The 20,052-nt window shown below is 36.4% G+C and overlaps 1 protein-coding gene across 1 annotated transcript in view; it reads left to right on the forward strand.

Annotated features, from left to right (window-relative positions):
* Positions 1–19,578, forward strand: part of LOC106874548 (protein MAK16 homolog B) — a 148,871-nt gene extending 129,293 nt beyond the window's left edge. The window contains exon 15 of the mRNA XM_052972582.1: positions 18,995–19,578. Coding sequence (XP_052828542.1) covers positions 18,995–19,231 — 237 coding nt within the window. The 3' untranslated portion in view covers positions 19,232–19,578. The remainder of the gene's footprint in view (positions 1–18,994) is intronic.
* Positions 19,579–20,052: the final 474 nt, after the last annotated feature.

Raw genomic sequence — 20,052 nt, forward strand, 5'->3', positions numbered from 1 at the left:
ATTAGGAAGGGCATCCAGCTGTAGAAACTCTACCAAATTTAGATTGGAGCCTGGTGTTGCCATCCGGTTTCACCAGTCCTCAGTCAAATCGTCCAACCCATGCTAGCATGGAAAGCGGACGTTAAACGATGATGATGATGATGATGATGATGATTAATAGAACAATTAGAAAGTAAAGTCATTTTGTCGTAGAGAATTACAACTTAAAATTTACACTAACTAATCTTTCATTCTAACTACTAGAGTTCACAACAATTCAATATTGTCGGATTTGAGTATTGAATGTGGCATAAATATTAGCCGATACTCAAGAGGGTGAATGTTGTGGATTTGAGTGACAGTCCAACGATCACTTGAGAGTGAGTGTTGTGGATTTGAGTGGCAGTCCAACGATCACTGGAGAGTTTCCCGAAAAATCAGGGTTTTTATAACTGCACATACACAAATTCTAGAACCGTACTTTGTGAAAGATTTCTTAAATGAAAGTTCAGAATTCATGTATGGGCAGTAATTTTTAACAATGAGAAATCAATAATTTCTCCTGTTCGGGCAAACGAACCTATGTTCTCTCTCAGCCTCTTATGAGTTTGCTACAATACCAATATTGAATCATCATCATCCAGTACAAATAAAATTTAAGCCCAAATTTATTTCAGAAGTCCCGTTCTGCAAAACTTACAATAAGCTTTTCATTTCAACATTCTGTTTGCAGTTTAATGGTACCATTTGAGTATTCTTTTTGTAAAAATTGCTACAAATGACTTCAACCATCCTATCACAACATTCTTCTTTCAAAATTACCGAAGAGATGCATTGAATTTCTTTCGCTTACAAAGATTAATATATACATCAGAGTTTGTAATTTTCTTCCTTCCTGTATGGGCAGGCCTGTTTTATTACTTTATAGAAAATAAGGGTAGAGGAACATTGCAAAGCAGTGACACGAGGAGGTATTGATAAATCGGGTATAGCTGATCATGTATGGAAAAATGGAGACCACCTCCCCCTGTGGGATGAAGTTGAAATAATAGACAAAAACTAAAAGAAGCAGCACATATGCTAGGACACAGCAACCTCCTAAGCAGACCAAGTGCAGATATGAACAGCATTTGGGAACTGGTATTAAGGAAGGATAGGAAAATATTAAATTTATAAGCCCTAAAATTCACACCATAATTGCTCACGGGGATATGGCGTAGTGGTTAAGAGCATGGGCTACTAACCCCAAGATTCCGAGTTCGATTTCAGGCAGTGACCTGAATAATAATGATAAATACCTTAAGAATTAGAACCCGGGTTCGAAATTTCCTCAAGACACCTGATGAAGGTTTGTTGTTAACACAACGTTTTGGCTATCAGCTAAAACGTTGTGTTAACAACAAACTAGATGAGGACAAATATCCACAAAATGTAAATAAAGGACATTTAGAGGGCAAAAGTGGATTCTTGACAAATTTTCAGTCAAAAAAAAACAGGTACCCATACTCTGCATGTCCACTTTTTGTAAGAATGCCCAAATCATTTGCAAAAGTCTATGAAAAGCCTTTTGCCCACTGTGCATGGATGTATTGTAAGAGTGCTGTAATACTGCAATAGTCCTGGATGCATCTATACAACTAGCCTACAACTCCACTAATAGCAAGGTTCTAGCAAAGCTCAGAGAGATGCAGATTCCTGGTTCAGCAACAAGATGGATGAGATACGGAGGTATGCTGACAGTTAGAACTCCAAGCACTTCTACAATGCTCTAAAAACCATCTATGGGCTACTGTCCTCCAGAACATCACCACTGCTCAGTGCTGATGGGATCACTCTCCTCATTGACAAAAATGCAATCCTGAAAAGTTGGGCAGAGCATTTCAGCAACATCCTGAACAAACCTCCCTGAGGCCATTGCTCGTGTGCCCCAAGTTGATATCAACATATCTCTGGCAGAGATGGTCTTTACATCCACACAAGCCATCAGTCATGAGGAGCTTTGGAAGATCATGGGAAAGTTTGACTGCCTGGACAAATTCATCAGCATGGTGTGTCAGTTTTTACAACCACATGGTCACTTAAGTGATGGACAATGGAGGCTCTTCTGATGCATTCCCAGTCACTAACGGACTCAAACAGAGCTGTTGCTTGCACCTCTGCTGTTCAGCATGATGTTCTCAGCCATGTTGTTGGATGCTTTCTGCAATATTGACAAAACCAACATTAACGCCAGATTTAGGACTGATGGCAGACACTTCAACCTACTGAGACTACCGGCCAAGACTTAAGGTGAAAGAGGACTTAGTGTGTGACTTACTGTTAGCAGATAACTGTGCACTCAATGCTGTCACAGTCATTCAAATGCAGCAGAGCATGAACTGCTTATCCACTGCCTGCAACAATTTTAGCCTCACAATCAGAAGACAGAGGTCATGCACCAACCTGCCCTGCAAAAGCAGTATCTGGAACCAACTGTCACTGTCAAAGGGGAAACCCTGAATGTTGTTGATAAGTTTACACACTCCAGTAGCATACTCTCCAAATCTGTGAACATTGATGATGAAGTTGATGCATTGCAAAGAGAAGCTCAGCATTCGGGCAGCTATGTGAATCAGCGTGGTAGAGGAGAGGCATTAAATGGCCACTAATTTAAAGGTGTACCAACCTTTAGTTTTAGTGCCTACACTACTGTATGCCTGTGAGACATGGACAGTTTATGAACGCATCACCAAATGGTTAAATCTCTTTCACATGAACTGCCTGAGAAAACTGTTGAAAATCACCTGGAAAGACAAGGTTCAAGACACTGAGGTCCTCTCCTGAGCTGATCTGACAAGTATTTACCCAATACATTGCTGAGGTAAGTGTTGGTCAGGTGGGCAAGCCACCTTGTTCAAATGCCTGACACATGACTCCCCCAAAGACTGTTTTACAGTGAACTGGCAGAAGGAAAGTGCACTCAAGGCGGATAGAAAAAGTACTTCAAAGATACACTTAAAGCCTTGTCAAAGTGCTTTGAGATCAGCCCCAACACTTGGGAAATGCAAGCACAAGACTGCCCTGCGTGGTGAAGCTGCACCAACAGAAGTGTCACTTCTTATGAACAGAACAAGATTGCTGGAGCACAAAGAAAATGTGAGCTGTGTAAGTCCATAGCCAACTTCTGGTGTTCAGTCCCAGCAAACCACCAGTGCCTGACCTGCATCCGAACATGCATCAGGCTGATCAGCCACAACCAGACACACAATGACCTGTCTCCCATGTGATGTTCTTGGTCATCATTGATGGATGAACATTATTATTATATATATATATATGTTCTTGTCGATGTGTGCATGTGTCTGTGCACTTGTACTTGTAAGTTTATGCTGACTGTGTATATGTATGCATGAGTTGGTTTGTATATAGTTTTATGCCCTTTGTAGTGGATGTGTATCTATGTCATGGGTCAGGGAACTTTTTAACCAATTACCCCAAAATATATTTATTAATGTTGACATTACCTCCTTAATTTGAAAGGAAGAAAATCATAAATTCTTTGAATTCAAAAGATTTATTGAATCTATTTGTTTGGACACCATGGAGAATTTGTTTCCTCATTGCTTGCAGATCAATTAAAAACGAGAAATTGTCAGCAATGCTCCTATACACAATAGCTCTTCTGTCTTAATTTGAGTGAAGAGCATCAATTATAAGGATAAATGAATGTATCCTAAAATTATCTCTTGGAGAAATTTCATCGAAAGCCTCAGTTGTCCTGCCATCATTGTGTTGTTGTTTTCATACTCTATGCCTTCTTTGGAGAGTTTGGTACTCTACATCAGGTAGAGTAGTTTTTGCTTGCTCCTTAATGCACTTTGAAGGACATTACTTACTTTGTGAAACTGATCAAGCAAACCTGTCCATGAACACAAATTCTTCCATTTTCAGCAAAAGATTTTGAACTTTTCATCTCGTATCATCCTTTTCAGTGTCATCATCATGAATGTGACAGTGCTTCAAGAATGTGAGCATAACTTTCACTGATGGCTGTTGTAGCTTGGTTGTAGTTATCTGACATAAGATGACTTCCAATCTTGTGCCAGATAACTGTTGCAGAGCTTTTGGCTCTGGTGACAAGAAGCTTTTCAACACTGCCCACCCTCTTGTAGTGGCTGAGAAAAAGCAAAAAAGTTCATTGACAACACCAAAGAAATTCACTGCATCCAGGCAAGAATCAACTGTAGCTCTTCCAATCAGTACAGGGAATCGACTGATACTCTAAAATACCCTGCTTCTTTGATTTCTTGCACTATTTTGTCAAGAACTTTTTTATCCATTAGCTGGATAACTTCTTCACATATAGTTTTAGATAGGTATGATGAATGGCCAGATCCTTTATTTCCATACTAATTTATGTGGGTACATAAGAATGGATCAAATTTGGCAAATCAATTCCAGCAAACTGCTGAAGTACATGCTTCCAGTAATCCTGTTCTGCTTTGATTTGCTCATCAAGATTTATTGTAAACATCTGACCATAATTTCTTGTTAAGTAGGTCAACAAAGAGTCCATATGACTTTTTGAATTTTCATGGGTCTTAATAATTTGAGGATGCGACCAGTTACCAAATCCTGAAGAAGCTAGAGCTGTAGTTGAAGAAACATTCTCAGAGAATTTTGAGAAAAGTTTGCACACAAAGCAGTAGATTTTTCCTTTTGTTGAGGAATATACTAGCCATTCCTGAGGGTAGGTTTCTCCATTTATTTTAGTGGAGAAGAATAAACTTCTTGAGCATGAATGAGTTTGGTTTTTGTAGGTTTGCTTTGAAGTTGTGAAAGGTCCATCCCAGTGTTGACATTGCAAAGGACCTTTCTAAATTCAGTATGAAATTTCTTCATTGCTCAATGTGGTCCATAAACCTACATCATTTTTGACAATGAAATCAATACTTGGAGTTACTTACAAATATTCCTGGGTGTCACTGTTCCTGGGTGCCAAATAATGCATCTGAATCTTCTGTATTTGCTGTTGAACTTGTTTGTTCCAGGTAAGCAAAATCAAATGATGTGATTGGCTTTAGATGTTTGATTATATCTTTTTGTTCTTTTCAATGTTTTCTTTTACTTGCACCACTCTCATGACACCTACTCATTATTACAATCAAAGAACTGGAGAAGAATATCAGTTGGTTAGATTCAATTCTAGGAACTTTAATAATACAAATTTAAAATCAATATGTAATAAATTAACAAAAGAAATCAGTTATATAATATCAAAAATTAAAACTGAAAGTTGGAAAAAAGTTTGGAACTAGACTAAACTTATAAAAAATACTAAAAAAAACTGATATACACAAACACTCCTATACAACATAACAAACATACTGCATATGCTTCACAGCAAAAAGCCAACTTAAGGTGTGTTCACATTATAGGATTTTTTTACATTGCAAATACTAAATACTAAATAAATGATGAATACTAAACTGTGAAGATATAAAAACTTTCTTACCGTTATCCTAAAAAACTGACAAACTTAGAGATCAGTCTTCTGAAAATATGGAGTCAACTTGTTGCTAAGAACAGAATGATTTCTTGTGTAAAATCTCTTTCTCTCTCCTATATATATATATATATATATATATATATATATATATATATATATATATACACACACACACACACACACACACACACACCCATGTATACATATACATACATGTGTATGTGTGTGTGCATAGATAGCTAGACAGACAAATAGATAAGCATATGTACATATGTATGCATGCACACACATGTATATATATATAAGTATATTTATTGTACTAGGATCTTCAATAAATATTCTGGGGGGGGGGCAGTGAACTGTGCACTTCAATAAAAATGCCAAATATGTGTGGGACACACACACTGTGGTTACTTTGGGTAGCAGTGATCAACTGCCTACTCTGTTCTTTCATACTAATGCCAAGAATATGTGTGTATATATTCTTTTAATTTTGTTGCTGCTGTTCTTGGCATCATTTTTGTTGTTGTTGTTGACATTGCTTTTTCTCAGTATTATTTCTTTCATCTTTGTACGGAATTTCTTTGGGAATTTTATGACTAGCTTCATAGATATATGTTTTGGGTTTTTTTACATTATTTTTTCTTCTTATTTTGAAAAGTAAAGTAGTAAAAGTAGTAAGGACAGGATTTCTAGGAACATTTTTCACAGTATTTTACGAAAAGCATTTGAACATTTAACATTTGAAAAATTCATTGTAGAAAATTTTCTGGTTGCTGGGCCCTGTGCATAAGCACACCTAATGAGTTCTCATTAACACCTAAGAGTTTCATTTTTACTTCACTTGGGATAATTTATCCCAGTTCGCCACTGCCCCTAATTTAAACCCTACTGACCTTTCTTCTATCAGTTTCCTGGTCTTCCTTTGACAATTTTATTAGCTTTTTTTCTTTTGGTCTCTTTCTCCACTCTCTCTTTCTCTCACATATTGGTTTTGAAAGAGGCATAATGTTTTTGTTTTTTTTTGCTTCTTTGATGTGGTGCTTTGTCTATTTATGTGACCTATGATCATTTGCATAACAGGAAACAGTGTGCATATCTGGAGCTTTATCATATATTGTTGTATTTCTGGCAGGACACTTATGAGTTAAAATGTATGATCACATAATGATTCTACTAGTTATTTTGGCATTTTAAGTATCACACCTGTTTTCTGCTTATTATTTATATGTGTGTGTACATGTACAACAAAGTTCCAGTGTATTGAGAGAAAAGTAAGGCATAAGAAGAATTAAATGTAGTGCACAAGAGAGAAGACTGTACTGGTTTGGTCATGTGATATGTATGGTCAAGGACAGTTGCACGAAGTGACAATCAGTTAGAGTGGATGGTATTAGTGGAAGAAAGAGACCAAAGAATTCTAGATTTTACCCATTTACATTGCGAACTAGAAACCTCAATGTAGTGGCTCAAATTGTTAGGAATAGCAGTCAATTCTCTCTCAATGTTAGCACTTTAAATAAAGGGGGATACATTAGACAATGTAGTTCCTAATATGCATATTAATGTAATCACAAATATTTTAACACTTCCACTCACCATCAGAAATTACTTCACAGCTTCAGTAATTACAGATTTATTGGTCAGTGAGATCTGTAATTAAATATTCTAAGATTTGAGTGAAATGCTTCACATACACATACACACATATATATACAGGATAAGGTTTAGTTTGTTCAAGTACCTTAGATGTGAGACCCTAAAATGTGAGAGGAATACATGAATATTGTTTTGTAGAATAGTCCAACCCATGTTTATATGGGAAGTCATTAAATTTGATAATGATAGTAGGGTGGAGGTATTGATCAGTGGTTACATGTATGCACAGATATACAGGAAAATGATTTTTAAAAAAAACTAATTCCTACTTCAGTGTTAACAATTTCAAGAAAACATAGTTGGGGAAGCTGAAGAATATTGGATGTGGTAAAGGGAAAAGGAATAAGTCGACACCATGGTGGTTAACTGTCATTTGGACAGGCAACAATCTAATCTTCTAGTTTATTTTCTAATTAGAGAGGGCTGGAGATAATAATCCTATCACAAACACACTGAACTTTCTATTGTCAACATACTTCCCACTACTTAAATCCCTACTCAGACACATTCTTATATGCATCACTACTTAGAGACCATGACTAAAATAATCTTTAAGATAAGATAGATAGAGCAATTTCAGATCAAGAGGATAATACCAGCGCCATTTCCACTCCTACCCCTCTTAACAACAACTACAATCATTCACCAGCACTTCTACCACCATCACCACTTCTACAAACAGTTAAATGTAGTGGTAGTAATAGAGAGGTCAACAGTGGCTACTAATTAATCATGAGAACAGTTTAATTAGGGGAGTTGGGAAGGGGAAAGAGATGAGACTTGATGCCCTTTAGCTCATCCTGTAGGTCAGGTCAATGAAGTTGACCCCATCTTCCTTGAAATATGTCTTAGGGAAAATAGTTTCTCTTCCTAAGAATACACCTACTCCCTCCTTCCCCTCAACCTATTTCTCTACTTTTATCTTCACCATTTTAAAATCCAGTTTTTCATGCTTGCATGGATCAGATAGAATTTTTTGAAGCAGATATTCTATGGCAAACTTCACCTGTTTCCAAGCAAGGTAATATTTCCCATGACCAGATAGGTTTTCTCAGAAGATGAGAAATGAAGGGAACCTCCTCTATGACTGTGTCACTTGTTTACTACTGTTGCACATTGTCACAATTGTTTTTCTTTTAGTTTAGCTGTCCTTCAATCTCTTTTTTTTTCTCTCTCTCTCTCTATTATGCATACATAAATGGAGCATAAAAGTGTGTGTGTATTATTACTATTTTACTCTCCTCACCCCTTTCTGTACTTTAAGTCAACACCAACCTTCCCTTACTTTCTCCAAACTCATATGTATCATCTGTCTCCCCTCCATCTTTGTTGTTCACCATTCACTACATCCACCCTTCAACATTACCTGATCTCTAGTCATCACCTACTCATCCCTACCTTCCTTCCAATATATTTATCATTTACCACCCTCAGGCAGAATTTAAACTTGCAATGTAAAGAGTCAGGGGAGGCTAGTTGGTTATACTGACTCCAGTGCTCAACTGGTACTTATTTCATTGACTCAGAAAGGATGAAAGGCAAAAATATGCAAGTTTCTCACAATTCACTACATGCATCACCTAAAGGTAGTTGTAGACAGACTATAGCATCTCACAAAAGGATGGTGGATATAGACAGGCACAGCTACAACTGTCTCTAAAGACAGTGACTATGGTGTTAGGCACCTGTCTAAAGAATACTTATGACTGGATGCTTGAACTTGCTTGAAAGCATGAAAGTACCAAGAAATTTCACTCAATATCAGATGAAGCAAAGAAATGTGTTAAGGAATCAAAGATGGCCAAAGATAAAACACGAACTCATGGTGAAAGCAAAACAAATAAAAAGTACAAGCCAAATCAAATGGAATCTTGGAGCTGCATAATAGACAAAAGAGTAAGGCATTACATAGTAACCACCCTTCAAGAACTTATGATCCTGATGTTCATGCAAATATGACCCATCAGTGGCTGTCTACATCTGAACTTAAATCAGACACAGAGGGCTCCCACTTTTGTAGTACAACAAGAGAAACAATGGACCATCTCATCTCTTGCTACTCTATCTTAGCTTCACTTGAGTATATTTATTACCATGATAGACTTAGTCAGTATTTGCATTAGATCTTATGCTGTCAGTCTGGACTGCCATGTGAGAATTTGTGGGAACATAATCCTGCCAAAATAGTAGAAAATAAGGCATCTTTGGAACTTTAGTCTTCAAATTCGTAAAGCTATTCAATGTGGGGAAAAAATCACATTAGCAAAACATGTTTGCTCATAGATATGTGAATCCCAGCAAATTGCAACATCTCTGGCGAAGCATTTGAAAAGTTAAGTACATACAAGGACCTTGAAACAGGTTTCTAAGAATGACAACTGAGAGCTTTGGGGGATAATACTAAATGGTGTTCTTAAAATACCAGGGAACAAAAGTATCAGAACTACAAAGACTGATCTTGTGGGTACAGCCTACATCTTAAGAAAAGCATTTTCAATTCGAACATATTTGAATTTATTAAAATCTTTCAAAATTGTAAATCTTAAACTTGGAAGAAAATCTTGATTCTCAGTATTTAGTTTCTTTTTCTTGAAATATACATTCTCATTAATAATTCCTGCAGTAAAGCATCTAACTTGCTGTTTCTTGAGGTCTGTGGGTGAGCAGCTCATTTAAAACAAAGCAACAACAACAACAATAATAATAAAAATAATAATGATAATAATAATAATAATAATAATAATTATTATTATTATATGCACTGATGCAGTATCAGGTACTGGCTCACATGGCTTATGATCTTAACTGATTGAAAGTGTTATCATGTACATGTTTTGTCATGGTATAAAAGATGGGCTACAGCAAATATTCTGCTCAATACCTCAGGCTTGCTTGTCAGTTGTTTGACCGTAACCAGTTGAGTATGTCCCTTGGTGGCTGATGATATGTGCATCTCTGATCACAAGCAGAAGTAATGGAGAAGCATCATAGTCATCTGTTGTGAGGAATTCTTTGGGGTTTGAATAAGTCACCTCTGGAAACATAGGTATTTTGTTCAACATCCATAAACAACCCTTTTTCAGGGACCTTTTGAGTGGGATTGGCTACTCAACCTGATAAAAATTCTAACTGGACCCCACCTGCAAAGTCATGCACTGTTTTTCTTGAGATGAGATCAACATGTTGTGCATATATGGTTGTGATGCAAGCATGGCTGTGGAGTCAGAGTCAGTAAAACTATACCGACTCCGACTCACAATATCTTTATTCTTTAATATAAACCAGTTATAACGTATAGGCCTATTCAGAGTACAAGTGTATGCAAATGCTTTATCAGATATGTAGACCACAATCACTTAATTACATAAAGAGGAGTCGGAGTCAGAATTGGAGTTGAAGATTTTTGTTTCGACTCCACAGCCCTGGATGCATGTGCCTGGTGTACCCTTATCAGATGGGTAGTCATGGTAGGTATACTAGGCTTCATATATTTTACCCTAGTGTTACTGATGGCATGCACTGTTCTCTCACTCAATAATAATAGTAAAAATAATAATTATTATAATAATTGATTATTGGTGTTTGGAAGGGTGTTCTAGTCAATTACTTCCTCCCCAGTACTCAATCCCAAAATGATGAGAGGTAGTCAATCTCAGTGGAATTTGAACTCAAAATGAAGAAGGGTGAAATGTCACTGAGAATTTACTGGCACATGGCCAACAATTTTAAGAGGAGGGTGTTAGTTGCTGTAACCCCAGTGTTCAACTAGTACTTATTTTATTGAGTACCAGAGGTAATCACTGATTGGCAATCATTTTGTTTGCTGAAAATATAAACAACAGCCAGCCGCTTGGCTAGGCTCAAAGGTCGAGGGTACTATATATAGTTATTTATGTTTATAGCATCATTGAAACAGTTGAGCTATTAGGAGAGTTTGAAAGAATTCTGTCATTACAAGAGATTTTGTGCTATACATATGGAAGCTTCTAGCAAGTCTGGCACCAAACTTGGCATTGCAATTTATACTTGTCCCTATGGTTCAGAGGATTTTTGGGACACTGGTGTTTCAACATGTGTCTTATCAATCAAGTTGAGCCTAGCCTAGCAGCTGACCTTTGTTTATACTTTCAGTGAACAAAGATGTTTGCTGATCGGTTCTTATGTCTGCCAATCAGTGTACCTCTGGCTGATCATACACAATGTCAAAACACTGGTGTCCCAGAATCCTCTGCACCTATGAGTTGAGTGTACTGAACACACTGCCATCATAAAAGAGAGACTTTTTCCTTGTATGTATATTACAGTGACTATCATATATGGCATCTGAACCTGCCTAGACACGTTAAAAATAAAATGTAAATGTACATATATGTATATATTTATAACACACACACACACACACACACACACACACACACACACACACACACATTGCATCACTGAAACAGTTGAGCACAATATACACAGTACTTTCAGACCTCAGTTTCACTAAGGTGGACAAGTCTTCTCAAGAGCCTCATATTGACATCTCAGTTGTTTGTCATCTTTGTGAAGCCCAACATCTTGATATCAGCCCTCTCCACTTCATCCTACATCTTCCTGGATCTCTTTCTTCCGTGAATTCCATCCATTTTAAGTGATTGGCACTTATTTATAGTTTTCTTCATTTAGGTTTTAGGATACAACTTCTACTGTGATTGATGGTCTTCTCAAGCACAGCCAATTGCTAATCCTGACTGTCCTTCTCTGAGATTACTCCTTTTCTTGTGTTTTCCTAGTTTTTTTTTTTTTTTTGTGTTGTTGCAAGTTTCATCCACTTAGAGCAATTGGCACTTCTTTATGCAGCTGTCCTCATCCTTATGTATCACAAGACCATACCATTGCTTGCACACTACATCTGATTTCTCTTATGCCTAATTTTACTCTTAACACCTTTGTACTTTGTTGTGCATACACACTAATGTTGCACATTCATCTTCACATGTCTTCTGCATTCAGGGACCATACCTCACTATCATGTGGTGTAGCTGTTCATACACAAGCATCATTCAATTTGCCTTTCACTCAGAGAGAGAGAGAGAGAGAGAGAGAGAGACCTTTTGTTGTCAACAGCAGTAGTAGATCTGTGAACTTACTCCATTTTATTCATATTCTAGCAACTATAGTTTCAGAACATCTTCCTCCACTACTAATTAGGTCACCTGGGTAACAGAAGCTATTTACAACCTCTTGGGAGCCTCTTCGATATTAAAAAAAAATCTAATTCTTTTGCACATCTGCTATATACAAACACTAGTTTATCTGTTAACCTTCCTGTGATTTCACTGATGTGTCCATAGCTTGCACTGTATGGAATTCATTCCAGCACTTTCCTACATGTTGAGCAATGGAAGCAGAGTCCTATCCATTTTCTTGCTAACAACTTAGGTGTTTGCTAGGTAAATCTTAAGGCTTTTTAAATGCAGGTTTTGCTTTCACTCCTGGAATTTCTTTTCCAAATCTGCTTCAGATTCTGTGATAAGAACAGGGCCATTAGCATATAGTAGTTCCCAAGAGGGGCTAGTCTCTGTTATGGCTTGGAGAACGATGATGAATAGTAGGTGACTGAGTATCGAGTCCTGGTGAACTCCTACTTGTACATTAAATTCATGTACTCGAGGCTTACTTTCACTCTATTGAAGTGTCTTTATACATTGCTTGTATGGCTCAAACAAGTCATTCATCTACTTTTAGCTTCCTTGGAGACCACAAGATCATGGAGCAAGGGTTTCTTTAGGTCAATGAATGCCAAGTACAATGGTGTACTATTAGCCAGATATTTATCATGTAGTCACCTTACTAAAAATATGGCATCCGTAGTACTCCTTTGTGGCACAAAGCCAAATTACATGTCATCTGGTCTTATTCTATTCCTAATCAATTGGGCTGTTAACTTCCCTCTAACTTTTATGACCTGGTTAAAGCAATTTGATACATCTGTACTTACTGAGATATATGTATATACGTCTATATGAAGGCTCACATCTTAGTGGTTAGGGTATTTGGCTCATGCTCATAAGGCTATGAATTTGGTTCCTGGCAGTGCATTGTATCCTCCAGGAAGACACTTTATTTTTTGTTGCTCCAATCTACTCAGCTGGCAAAAATGAGTTGTACCTGTCATGCTGAATCTACCTCAGAACAACATTAACCCTTTAGTGTTCAGATTAATTTGTCAAATGCAATGCTTATCTGTTCACATTAATTTTGATTTATTCAGGTTCAAGTGGGGTGTCCACAATATTTGCTTGTAACTTTGTTAATTTTCTACATACAGAATTGAAGTTTTGTAAATGGGTGCTTATATGCCAGTGGTTTATAATTACGTAATTTTAGCTGATCTTTCTGACTAAATTTGACTTTTATGGGCAGGTAAATTTAATTAACAGGTGTAAAAACAATAACATTTTGAATAAACACTAAAATTCATATACTTAATACATCTTACCTGTTTGATTTGTTACTAAAATTATCCCAGATGTCAACTGCCAACAATTTTACATTTTTCAAGATGAGGTACATTAATTTGAATTAATTAAAATACAGGTGTAATCGGTAAAAGATTTTATTCTTTTTCTATATTTCATTTAAACGTTTTCATTGAAAATAAAGTACAAAACTCTTTTATTAGTCAATATACCATTGGCTATGTACTTCTATACAATTTATTGAATTCATTTATGTAACGGAATGCATCTAATAAAAAAGTGTCATTAACAGGTGAGACAAAGGTGAATACAGGTGTGTATGTTACATACTGAAAATTAATATGTTTTTCTTAATTTCACATATTATTTATAATAAAGTGAAAAGGAATATACAAAATTATATAGTTATGACATATTTCTATCATGAAACTCTCCAAATCACCCTTTACACAAGAGCACTTTGCAAAAGGAACACATATACGAAGTCTCTATCTGATATCCTTTCGCAGTTTTTCTTTTTTGCAGTGAACACAGTCTGCAAACTTTTTTCCTCCCATTTATTTTTTCGACTTGATGGAAGTCAATATTTTCTCTGTTGACATCCACCTCAGTTAATTTTGCTCTTCTCCCAGTTCTGTGCTTTCTAGAAGAAAAGCCCTCACATAACTGAGATGCGATGTCAACCTGAAATTTCAAGTGGTAGTAGTCCTTTCATGGTGGAGGTACCTTGTGACTGTTTACGTATACAATATATGAATTTACTATATTTAAATCAACTAAACACCACAAAATGTACCTCCACTATTTCTTCCCAGGTCGACCAACTGGGTAATATGCCCAATATTGATTGGATTTATCAACCTCACCCATATATTTGTTATAAGTAATATTCACTAGGGGTCTCCTCTCAGCACCAACACCAGGTTGTTCATTAGAAGACAGAAATAAAATCTACCTTTTTTCTTTGAAAGCAGTAACAAAAAATTTTCTTTTTGCATCTGTAAAATGTCCCCTTGTTTTTTTAATTTTGTTTTAATTTCACAGCGTAAACATTTACAGTTTCTCATAACAATACTGCACGTGTAAGTACTTACACAGGGAAGATTTTCTGCCAAAGCTACTGAAGAAAAAAAAACGATCAAAATAGAGGTGTTGGTGCTGATGGTGAAGTGGTTCAGTAAGAGACCATACTACATCATGTCCCAATCCATATGGTCTGTTTCCATTATATTTTTTACCTGTGTAAACATTGAAGTTTACACAATGTCCAGTCTCTGATTCACAAACTTCTCATACCTTGATCCCCCATTTAGTGGGTTTGGCAGGCATGTACTACCGAAAATGTACTCTGCCCTTATAACCTATCATGGTTTCATCTACACAGATTTTTCCCAGGTAGATATACAGTTTTATAATTATTAACAAGTAAATCAATTACAGTACGTACTTCGTACAGGGGATTGTAGTTTGGGTCGTTTTTGCTGGGGGCATTAGCAAAATCAGTTAAATGTAAATACTCAGATATTTTCGAATACCTCGTCTTTGACATTATACTTGAGATATATGGCTCGCCATACCTTATATCAGGTCTCCAGTGGTTATACAGTCGAGGAAGCTGTTTAACACCAAGCATAATATTAATTGTGAAAAACGTTCTCATTTCCGCAGTATAAGTTGGCTGCCATAGTGGATCGTCTCTTCCACGAATAGAAATTAAATGTTGCGCATATTTGTTTGTTTCCTCCGCAACATTTTCAAAAACACTTTCTGGTAAAAACAAAAATAGATAGTCCAATGGTTGAGCGTCAGGAGGTGTTGTGTTGTGGACCAGTGTTTTCTGTGAAATCAGGAATAGCGATTGGTGTTGTAATCTTTGACCATGTTGCCATGTTTATGATATCATTTTCATCACTTTTGTTCTCAAAATCTTCCTCATCCTTTCGCAGTTTTTCACTAATATTGATATCAGATTCATCCGAAGACAAAATACTCTTGTTTTTATATTTTCTATATCGTCAAGAGTAAAACGTTCAAAGTTGGAATCGCTACTTGCTGATGCCATTTTTTTAACAACTAAGGTACACACTTCTCTTCAAACGTTGAAAAAACCATGTGGTCTAAACAATTTCATAAGTATTTATACTTGAATAAAGGCGGGAAAGGCTTCATCTCGCATTATCTCAAAGCTACGAGAATTCAATAACGTGATTTGTTTATTTCTTTAGCGATTTCGTAGAGCAGTCGGATACAGCCGGCTTGAACAAATAAAGGGCAATTAATTTTGGCCGGTTACGGCTGATTTGAACACTAAAGGGTTAAGGGTATGTGTGTCTGTGGTGCTCAACCACTTGCACATTAATTTCATGAGCAAGCTGTTCCATTGATTAAGTTAATTGGAACACTGGTTGTAACTGATGGAGTGTCGGGTCATATATCAGGTTGAGTAAAAGTAAGCAACGTTTTGAACCATGAAGAATTTGTACTGGACAGAGTTTTGAATTCTTTTTAAACATTTATTTGCAGTTGTCTGATTATATAGACATAGACTTGCCCAAGTACATCAATAAATTAGCATTAATATTTTTTTCACTGTTGTTACAATGATCTGAAATGGAACTGTCAAAGTGCGATATTCGAGCAATTTTGCTATTTAACTCCAAAAAAGGACGTACAGCAGTTTCAACTGCTCATGATATCAAGGAAAAGACCAGTGAATGGTCAGCTCGAAACAAACGATTTCGCAATGGAGACCTGAACCTTGAAGATCGTGAGCATAGTGGATGCCCATCCGTCATTGAGAAAGATCCGCATAAAACTATTTGAGTACTGGCAAAAGAACATCAAGTTAGAAAACTGCCTGCAACCATTTACATGTGATCAGAAAATGAGAAAATGTGCTGATATGAAATTTGCTCATCGCTTCTTTTCCGTAACCAGACCGATCCATTTCTCAACTGTATTGTAACTTGTGATGAAGAGTAGATTCTGTACAATAATAAAAAACATTCTTTGCAGTGGTTGGACCAAAATGAAGTACTGAAAGTCTTCGCTAAACTTGAAGGTTATGGTATACTGCTGGACTCATCCACTATAATTTATTAAAACCTGGAAAAACCATTACTACAGAAACATATTGCCATGAAATTGCCAAAATGAATGAAAAACTTCTACCTCTCTGTCCCAGACTGGTCAACAGAAGAGGGCTAGTCATTTTTCATGACAATGCTTGACCAAACATTTCACTAATGACCTTCTAGAAGTTGAGGGAACTTTGCTACGAAATTCTCCCCCCACCCCATCTTATTCCCCAGATTTTTCTCCTACTGACTACCACTTTTTCAAGCACCTTGATGGTTTCCTGCAAGAGAAGGAGTTCAAAGATCAAACTGGTGCTGAGAGTATGTTCAAAGAGTTTATCAGCCCCAGAACTCCAGATTTCTATGTTATCAGAATAAACAAACTTGTAACTTGGCAAAAATGTGTTGATTGTAATGGTACTTACTTTGATGAATAAAATTTCTGCATTGTTGAAATATATTGTGATGAATTTCATGTTTCAAAACATTACTTACTTTTTACTCAATCTGATACATACCAATGGTAGGTTCTTTAATTGCCATATGTGAGGTTGTTTTAGCTTTAATAAAATGGTATAAATTCGTCTCCTTTCTATCTCCTCTCTCTCTCTCTCCCCTGCTGAGGTTGCCATGGATGTATCTCCTTTACATCCATTTCTGCCCCCCTATTCATACTCTAACTTTTCATCTAACCTTCAATACTACTTCACCCTCATTTGGGAGGTCTTGCAATTTACTTGTTGACCTTACTGCTGCTGGTGCCACGTAAAAAGCACCCAGTGCACTCTGTTGGCATTAATAACAATATCCAGCCATAGAAACTATGCCAAAGCAGACTGTAGGGATTGGTGCAGTATTCTGAATTGCCAGCTCCTGTCAAACTGTCCAATCTTCAGAGATGTGAAATGATGATGATGATTCACACCATACCTAGAACCAGCTCTGAGTTGGATCTATGGTTTAAATTGGATTTGATACTTACACATCTACAGTATCTTACCAACACATGATACTTTTATGGTTCTTTTACCTCATTATGAATTTTATGTTATTGTACTTAACTATTTCTGGTGTCCTACATGTTGTTGTGCCTATATTTTAATGAATCCTATAACTAATCTATATAATGTATGTATGTACCTTTCTGTTTCCAGCTAAAGGCTGTTTTCATGTTGAGACTCTCTCTTTCTCCAGAACTGTTTCTAGTGAAGTAGCAAGTTGGATAGAGCTGCTCTTCTTTGTATTTTTTTTTTTGCCACAGTGTAAGTTCATCTGGTGCCTCAGGTTAAAATTGGTCGAAATGTCGTTTGAAAACAGTGACATTTACATCTTGCAGATCACAGACGTTGTTTGGCATGGAATTGGAAAGTTGTGGGCTTTACTCTTGGTGGAAAGGATGACATCTTTAGTACTATGCAGTAGCATCCAGCTTGGTGGTTGGTTAGCTTTCTTTCTCAGAGTTGGGAGCTAGACCTTCTATGATCTTCCATATATGTATATATATATATATAAAGATTGTCATACCGGCCATGACGAAGGGAAATAGCCCTGAAACTCGAGTCGCCTTTATATATATATATATATATTTATATTTATATATTTATATATTTGATCCTTTATATTGAACACTCAATATTTCATCTACATTCAATACTTTATTTCATGGTGCCATCCATTTTTATTTTATTTTATATTATATATTGTATATTATATTATATATTGTATATTCCATATTCTATACCCCACATTAGTTCTGCAGGAATATAAATAAAACATAAAAAACAGACAGTGTTGGAACTCTTTTAAGCAAAATAATATATATATATATATATATATATATATCTTTCGTGTTTTCTCTCTTGGGAATAGAGTCTCAGTTCTTTTAGCCTCTCCCAGAAGCTCTTCTGTTGTACTATGTCAATCTTTGTGTAGTGGTCACAGTTGGAAATAGTAATGTAAGCAACTGTGAACATGTCTTTCACAGGGGTAGCACAGCATCCTTTTTCCTTGTTCTAAATGATCCCAGAATCCAACCAGTCATTCATCTACACAATGTTGCTATCTTAGTAATGTGCACATGGAATAATATATCATTGCTCATGTGGATTCTGAGGTCATGCACTGACTTTTACTTCAGGATTGCATTACTTTCTGGTCCTGTTTATTCCAGTTGCAATCTGTTTATGGGCCTCTAGTAGAATGCTTAAAATTCTCAGCATTGTAATAGGATTGAACCCAATATCAAATGGTTGTGAACTTCTTAACCACTCAGCTTCGCTTGTGCCTATTAACCTTGTTATTTTGTCTTAATTGATCTTTTACAGGATCTCCGGTTAAGTGATTACAACTCAAGCAGTGATGAAGGGGATCTTGTTGCAAATGACAACAATGTGATGGGATTCTCATTAGCAACAAAAGACAAGAAACACAAGCAAGCAACAACAGAAGACCATTCTGCATCAAAGAAGAAGAAAATGTCAAAGAGACAACCAAAAGTGATGATTGAATATGAAACAGAGCTTGAACAACCTTCAACTTCCAAAGAGAAACTGAAGTATTGAGGGGTGTATTAGAGAGGGGGTGGACTACAGGAGTTGGATTTGGACAGTCTGTATTTTTGATGAGAGTTCTGTATGTGTGTTTTGTATGTATGTATGTGTTACGCTTCTACCTCAAGAGTATCAGTGAGGTGTGTGGGAGATGATTTACTGGATTATTTTCATGTAGGAGTGGGGAAGAATGAGTGAAATAAAGTGTGTTAATGTGGTGGGCATAGTTGGAGTGGAGTGTGTAAATGGGGAGGGGAGATAAGGCTGAATGGTGTGAATGAGAGGAGTTTAAGGGTTGATGCTGAGGTGAGGCAAAGTATGATGTGTAGTTTAAATGAAAAATAAAACTTGACTCTTTATCTGATGTTTATCTGTTTTGTTTAGCTCATGTCTAGCTAGAGTTGAATAATTCTACTTGCTTGAGTCTGGCTGAAAATTGAGTTGCACTCAAATTACTATTCTTACAACTGAGATTTATACTTGATATTGTCTCACATACATGTACAGAAGCATGTACATACATACATTATACACCATATCAAGAAACAGAAAGAGGGAGACATGTAGAGGTTGGAGCATAATGAGGTATCTGTTGGATGTTCAATGTCATCTTGTATGAAAAATGGAGCAGAAGTCAGTGGCTGTGTTTTAAAGTTATCAGTTGATGTATGGAAAAGTGGTATAATAAGTGCATATATTTGTCTATCTTTAAAAAAAAAATGTACAAGTAATGCTCACACAAGAATATACATCTTTCTATCTAGTTACAATCTCACCAGGTCATTGGAAAAATAAATACACAAGAATTTGTGTTATTTCTCTTATTTTTTTTC

The sequence above is a fragment of the Octopus bimaculoides genome, chromosome 14, assembly GCF_001194135.2.
Source record: "Octopus bimaculoides isolate UCB-OBI-ISO-001 chromosome 14, ASM119413v2, whole genome shotgun sequence".
Taxonomy (NCBI): Eukaryota; Metazoa; Mollusca; class Cephalopoda; order Octopoda; family Octopodidae; genus Octopus; species Octopus bimaculoides.